Source organism: Cajanus cajan, chromosome 4, assembly GCF_000230855.2.
Source record: "Cajanus cajan strain Asha chromosome 4, NIPB_CcT2T_4, whole genome shotgun sequence".
In the NCBI taxonomy this organism is placed as follows: domain Eukaryota; kingdom Viridiplantae; phylum Streptophyta; class Magnoliopsida; order Fabales; family Fabaceae; genus Cajanus; species Cajanus cajan.
Genome location: NC_138520.1, coordinates 67057957 through 67065633, shown reverse-complemented (window position 1 = coordinate 67065633; position 7677 = coordinate 67057957). Strand labels below are relative to the sequence as shown.

General features: G+C 32.1%; 1 protein-coding gene across 1 annotated transcript; it reads left to right on the top strand.

Annotated features, from left to right (window-relative positions):
• Window positions 1-759: 759 nt before the first annotated feature.
• Window positions 760-7193, top strand: LOC109788430 (protein LURP-one-related 15). The gene is made up of 3 exons (XM_020347153.3): window positions 760-1079; window positions 6591-6815; window positions 6928-7193. Exons 1-3 carry the CDS (start codon window positions 876-878, stop codon window positions 7090-7092), a joined length of 594 nt encoding a protein of 197 aa, XP_020202742.2. The 5' UTR covers window positions 760-875; the 3' UTR covers window positions 7093-7193.
• Window positions 7194-7677: the final 484 nt, after the last annotated feature.

Sequence of the window (7677 nt, the reverse complement as noted above, 5' to 3'; positions counted from 1 at the left end):
ACCACAATTGCGATGAGACTGGAAATCACACATTTTCCCGCAACGTAACGGTGTTGAGTTCGCAACACATTTGAAATGCACCGTAATACATCCGTAATACGACAAATTGATACTATAATTTTAAAATAAATTAAATTATTCATTAAAATAATAGAATATTAAAAAAAAAAGGAATTAAAATGTATAAATCCTTAAAAATAAAATATATATTGATAATTATAATTTTTTATATTTAGTAAAAATAATTAATAATTTCACACCGCAACAGCCGCAATCCGCATCGCAATACTCGCAATCACAGTAACTACAACTGCGACCGCAACAGCGATTTAAAACCATGATATTAATATTGCAGCAAGAACGTGTTGTAGAACCATATGACTGCAAAACAATCGTCATGCGCTGCAAGTCATTATTTAACACTTGCGAGCTATGCTATGCATTTGCCGTCTCAAATTTTAATGTTCCAATTAATCTATAGAAACGAAGGTGTATGTGATTGCAATGTAGCTAATTGGTTTCCCAAAATAATAGAGCCGTATTTAAACCAAATTCATCAAGTCAAGCCTTCTCCAAGTCCTCGCCTTATCCAGTGTACAGTGTACTCTTTGATTGGCTTGCAATGAATTAACCAAAACCTACGATACCCACGTGAGTGTCATTATCTGTTACTGTTAGTGTCCCATGGATCAGTGTCAACATAAATTGTTAGATTGACTTCAATTCATTGACCACCATATACCGAAATGTAAATGCGTGTATCCGATAAATAATGGTGTATTTACATACGTATATGTATAGAACATGTTCTGCAAATCAGTATATACACCAAAAGACTCGTGTTTCCTTCTGCAACACATACACCTCCCTCTCCAATGGAAAATCAATGGATCCCAGTTATCGGTCCTTCCTACTGCGCGCCTTATCCTCTCCAACTACAAATCAATACAGAGAAAGGTGACACTTACGACATAAAAGGTGACCGTGTCTTTCATGTTCAAGATACTTTTTTCACACTTCACCACCGTCGTGTCTTGTGCGATAACAGTGGAAACCCCATCGTCACTCTATACAAGGAGGTTTGTCTCACACTCGTCATTCACTTTTTTTTTTCTTCATCTTTTTAGTAAGAAAAAACAAATTAATTAGAGTAGTATGGTACTAACCCTAATACATAATCTAGTCAAGTAAAAGAAGACTAAAAATTACATCACTATTAATCACTTATTATTATTTATTTATTTATTAATTACTTATTATTATTAATCAATTTAATTCTTTAATCCAAATCCTAGTGGTGGCAGCGTGTTCGGTGAGGAAGAAAAAATGGACCATCAAATGAATGGATATTTTTGAACTACAAGTGGCAAGACTCTTGACTAGTCAACATCCCTCCATAAAGCTTATTTAAATTTTTTAAAAATATATGAAAAACAACTCTATTTAAATTAAATATTATTATTATATAAAAATTCAAACATTTAATATAATTAAATTAAATGTACTATATTCAATCTAAAATCTCTATATTAATTAAGGTAGAACAGTGTAAACATCTACTTTAAAGAATTTTAATTTATTTGTTAATGCATACATGCGTTGAGATATAATATGAACATAGATAAATAAATAAAAAATTAGATAATGAAAATAATATCCATTAAAATGTATATAATATTAAGAAATTTACATAACACTTTTAAAAGTATAAATATATTATAATTATTTCTTATAAGATTTTATATCTACTGTTATAATTAGGGGTGCAAATAAACTAAATTAGATTATGATTTAAGATATCTAATCTAATCTTTTTTGAAAAATACTTGTCTTAAATAAGACTTTTTTAATCCATTATAGATATTTTTTAAAATGTTTGATTAAAATTATAATCTTTTTAAAAATTTATTTTATAATAATTTAACACCAAAAAAAGAAAAATAAAAAAATTAAATTTATAAAAGTCAAGGTTAATATATTTATAATATAAATATATTTTTAATATAAACATTTTTTCTAAACTTAAATTTTAAACATATCTTAATTTAGGTATATATAAGTTTATTTTATTAGGATATAATGTTGAATTTTTAAAACATACTTTTTTTTGCTAAAAAAATATAATATATATCTTATATAAAATTGTAAAATATTAGTGGGATAGCTGTGGGACCACGTGTAGTGAGGGTGGAAGAATTCAGGAAAGACTGAACCACACCAGACACATGAAAAAAATTGGAATTCTTTATATTTATTTGTGTGTGGCCAGGAAGGAATTATCTTCCAAATTTTAAATTGATAGATGTCAATTTTTTAATATTAATATTAATTTAATTTAAAATTTGTGAAAGGTTTTTTTTGAAGATAATTCGACTGTTTCTTTCGAAAACCGAAGTCTTCAGAAAAATAAGTTTGTTCGTTTTCTTGTTGCAGATTTTGCAAGTGGGGAAGAGATCGAAAGTGACAGTGAAAAAGCTTCCTCCAGGGCCATGAAAATTACCTCTCATTGGAAGCATACACCACTTGCTTGGCTCTACCCTATCATCGCCCGAGAGAACTAGCCAAAAAACATGGCCCTCTCATGCATGCACCTAAAACTCGGTGAGGTATCAACCATTGTGGTTTCTCCTCCAGAAGTTGTCAAAGAGGTTTTGAAAACCTATGATGCCATCTTTGCTCAAATTAAAGACCCCACCAAGTCGGGGCTGACATCATGTGTTATGGTTTCACTGACATATTGGAAGCAGCTAAGAAGAACAACTATGATGGAGGAAGAATATAATAAAGACAGAGTAGCAAAATAATCGAAAATGGAAAAGGATAATTGATTATGCTTGGTGACATAATCGATTATGGCCTTGCATAATCGATTATGCCTCACCTATAATCGATTATACAAGGCCATAATCGATTATGTGGCCAACCATAATCGATTATCCTTCTTCGTATATTCCAAATGGGATGAAACTTACTTCAATGGAGGAGCTCCTTCCACACAATCACTCACCAACACGAACCAGCCACTCACCAACACGAACCAGCCACGCACCAGCCACGCACCAGCCACACACCAGCCACGCACAAGCCCGTTGAGAACGTCAAGCAACAACACGCACAGCCCGTGGAGAAATCTGTGAAGACAAACCTCACGTCAAGCAGCAACACGCACAGTCCGTGGAGAAATCTGTGAAGACAAACCTCCTTTTAATATTATTTCAAACGCGGTGTGCCCACTCAACAACAAACCTCCTTCAATAATGCAGTCAACAATGGCAGAGATTCCTGAGTCACAGTATGCATGCATGACATAACGATACAGGAAGGTCTGTAACAGAGATTCCTCTGCTACATGGCACAATATGCATGCATGTACAGGGGCATTTTTGGTTTTTCACAAATCCTACGTGTCTTTCACCTCCTTTCTTCCCTCTCGTGCGAGGACAGCAACAGTGTTTCTCCTCCCTTTTCTTCGCTTTTCCTTCGTCGCAAATTACCGGAAACAAACGCCAACTTTTCTCGCCTTTCATTGCTCGTAAATAGTACATCACTCGAAACAAACACTACCTATGGAAAACACACCACCATATTAATATATAATACACCAATTTGAAACCAAGAGTTTAAGTTCCTTCTTTTAACTAGTTAGCTTAATTAATTCAATATCCCCGGCAAAAATTTTCGTTAAATTTCTTGGAGGTTAATTTGGTGCCAAGGTTAATTTCGTTAAATTTCGTTAAATCCTTCATTTTTTTAGGTTCGTTCTTGGAGTATCCACCGCCGACAGCAGTGACTAATCTCCTCGTTACGTTAAATCCTTCATTTTGAACTTATATCTAGTCTTAAAGATAATTTCTTTAAGAATTCTTTTGGTACCATTAGTGTGGAGAGGAATATGGTAGAAAGATTTTGTGGAGATATTAAATTATAGAGTTATGAAGTTTTCTTTTAACTATTTGGGATTAGTGGTAGATGGTAATCCAAAGAAGAGGAATTTTGGAAACCTATAGTGTTGACATTCAAGAAGAAATTATATCATGATAGAAGAATAAAGTGATATTTTTTTGTCAGGAGATTATGCTCATAAACCCGGTATTATCATTCTTGCCTCTATTCCTCCTTTTTCTAAAATGCCCTTAATTGTTGAAAAAAAAATAAAGAGAATTTTGGCAAGGTGGTGATGAGGGTAGAAAAGAGATGAATTGGGTGAAGCGGAATGTAATTTGCCATCTAAAAAATAAGGGTGGTTTAGGGGTTAAAGATTTAGGATTGGTTAATGTTACATTGTTTGGCAAATGGAGATGGTCGTTGTTTAATCATGAAAAGTCTCTTTAATTAGAAACAAATTATTGAGTCCAAGTACGGTGGTTGGAGGGGTCTTATGGAGGAGGTAAATAGGCATGACTCGTTGTGGTGGTGGGGTCTTGAAAAGGTATGTGGGGTGGGTGATGAATCAAGATGATTTAAGAGTTTGTTGGTGTGGAGGTTGGTAATGGAGGTGATACAAAGTTCTGGGAAGATGGATGGCTAGAGTCTAAAAACTTAGCTTCTCTATTTCCTAGAGTATTTTATAGCTTTTCACAAAAGAATACTTCTATTAAGTTGATGGAGTATTAGGTGGAGGACAATTGGAGGTGGGACTTCAGGTGGCGATGCTGCTGGTTTGAGTGGGAGAACGACCTTGTCCATAGGTGGGAGATGATGGTGCAGAATTGTAACTTAAATAGGTTGAAGAGGGATAGGTGGCTGTGACCTTGCTAAATCGAATTCTTACACTGTCAGTTCGGCTTATCATGCTCTTAATAATATGTGTAATTTTGTTGGAGATGATTCTTTGGGCCCCCAATATATGGAGGTTAGCTATACCGCAAAAGGCAAAAAAATTTCTATGGAGATTGTTAAAAGATAGATTACCTTCTTGAGATAATTTAAAGAGAATAAACATCTTGTTATTTACAGCTGAAGATAGGTGTGTATTTTGTGGGTAATAAGCGAGACAGTTGAACATATTTTTGTTTAATGCAAGTTATTGTGCCACTGTGGAGAAGGTGCTTAGATTGAGTTGGGGACATATCTGTTCTTGTTAGGAGTGGGCAAAAAAAACTAAATTGAACTGAAGTGGTGGTGAACTGAACTGTATTATAAAAAACTGAACTGTTTGTAAAAAAATTGAACTGAACTGTTTTAAAAAAAATTGAACTGTTGGAAAGTTAACTATACTGAACTATAAAACTGAACTGAATTATAAAAATTGAACTATTTTTATAAAAGGATACAAATTAAATGTGTCTAACATGTTATGTCTTAATGGATTAACTCGATAGTCTAATAACCAAAACTTTAGAAAAAATAAAGTGATAAAAAAAATTGTATCAATTTTGTCGAACCTAACGGATCAATTGAGCTATGTTAGACAACTTATTTTTAGGCTTAAAATTCACTGAGTTTGTTTGACTTAATTTTATATTTTTTTCTTTGAAAAAATTAAATAAAATAGAAAATAAAGTAAAGTTGGCAAATGTGTCCTATTTTGATGGATCAATGAGTCAAAATTGTTCAATTCAATATATTATAACAGTTCAATGCAATTTAAATTGCAGTTCAGTTCAAGTTTTTATAATATAGTCAAGTTCAGTTCAATAATACAAAAAAATAGTTCAGTTCAGTTTGTCTAAACTAATATTTAATTTAGTTCAGTTCATGAGAACTATTTTTAAGTTCAATATAATTTTTATAAGTTCAATTAAGTTCAGTTCATTTTGTCCACTCCTAGTTCTTGCTGGAACTATGCTAGAGCATTTTGTACCGTTTCCCTCGTGCTTAGATTCACGCTCTAATTAATAACGACAATTGAAAAGTGATGTGGGTGGCTTTTGTGTGGAATATATGGAAGGTAGGAAATTACTACAAGTTTAATAATGGCTCATTTGATAAGGAAGATTTATGAAGAAAATTTATGTTTTGCGCATGGGTGTGACTCTCAGGTTTGATAGGGGACTTTAGCTACATACTTGAGCAGTGATACGTTATAATCCTACTGCTTGCATTAGTAAAAGAATTGGTATAATTGTTTAAACTCGGTGTATTTGAAGAAACTTGATTGCAAATCCTAGAATTGCATTGGAGTTGGTGTTATGATTTTTACTCGTCTTTTGAATCCTTGTATATATCATTAAATTATGCAAACTGATAGTTTCTATTAGTAGTAAATATTGGTGGGTAAGTTTAGTGGCAATCGGTTACATTATATTATATTAAGTGCATATTTAATATTGTGTACCCATTTATGAGCTCTAATAATACATCTTGGTCACTTTTAATCCAATCAGGGTAGTCCTAATACCCTTTAATGAAAGTGTTTTTTTGTTTGCTGGAAAAAAATCCTTCGTTAAGATTTTCATTTTATAGCTATTAATTTATTATCCATATTATTATACAAGAAGGTTTGGCTGCTGAGGCTTCTTACACTCATCCACTACATTCTTTCAACTAGTTAGCTTAAATCAATTCAATACTTCCAATCAAATTTTTTTTTCATTAAAATTCATTTTAGCTAGTAATATTCTTATTTTTCTTGATTTCTATTTATGTAGCATACGACAATGCACGGGCGATGCAATGTTTTCTGGGGTAAAAGCAGTGATCCCTCTCAGCTTGTCTTTTCGGTGAAGAGATCGTCAATGAGTAGTCTGATTAAATTAGAAGTGTTCCTCGCTAACAACAAAAAAGAAAGTCACTGTGATTTTAGGGTCATCGTTGGTCAAGCTAAAAGCTCATGCACTGTTTATGTCGGTGAATCTAGTAACGTAGCTGCCGCGGTATATATTGTGTTACTGTTATGTGCTTCTATATATAGACGATCGAGGTACACATTTAATTAACTATTTACCATTTTAATACTAATGAATTTGTTGCTCTTTTCTTTTATAGATGGTTAACAATGGTGGCTTCCATGTATGGGTCAACCGCTACGTGGACTACGCATTCGTAGTGGCACTACTTTTGATTCTTCACGACATGAATGATTATGCTGACTTGAAGAATTTGGCCATAGAAATAGGGAAGGCAGTTGTATTGTCTGATCTTTCCAATTAAAGGAGCTTCCAAATAATTTTACTTACGTTAATTATGAAACTAAATTGAATCTTGTACTTCGAGCAGAATGGACAGGGTTTGGTGTGTTCATTTTTAGTGCATGTTTGGTTTCATATTAGTTTTTCAAGAATTACGTTTAATACCGTGATTTTAAGTAATTTTTCTCATGCTTCAATTTGAGTTGAAACAACTTTAATTAACTTTTGTGTTAGATAAAAATTTTAAATCGAATTTTACTAACGACTTGTAAACTATTAAATAACAACTACTAATTTAATTATTGAATTGTTAAAATTTAATATATATATATATATATATATATATATATATATAAATAAAAGGAGTTAATGAATAAAGTTTCTTCATAATGAGTTACATTTTGAAATTACTTGATTTCCACACACACATACAAAATATATTTAATGAGAGCATGTTTTATTATGAAAGATGATATGATTAAATTTTAGATTATAGACAAAAATAATTAATAGTTAAAATTTAAACTCAATTATAAATAAAACTCCTATAACATCATTACTGATGTCATCCCACAACTACCATAATAATGGTGGTATTGGTGGTGTC

What these genes read in the sequence shown, in the direction of transcription:
- LOC109788430 (XM_020347153.3), top strand. Translation starts at nt 876, where the DNA reads ATGGAAAATCAATGGATCCCAGTTATCGGTCCTTCCTACTGCGCGCCT. An exon ending in TCGTCACTCTATACAAGGAG is followed by an intron (nt 1,080 to 6,590) that starts GTTTGTCTCACA and finishes CTATTTATGTAG; the next exon opens with CATACGACAATGCACGGGCG. An exon ending in CTAGTAACGTAGCTGCCGCG is followed by an intron (nt 6,816 to 6,927) that starts GTATATATTGTG and finishes TTTCTTTTATAG; the next exon opens with ATGGTTAACAATGGTGGCTT.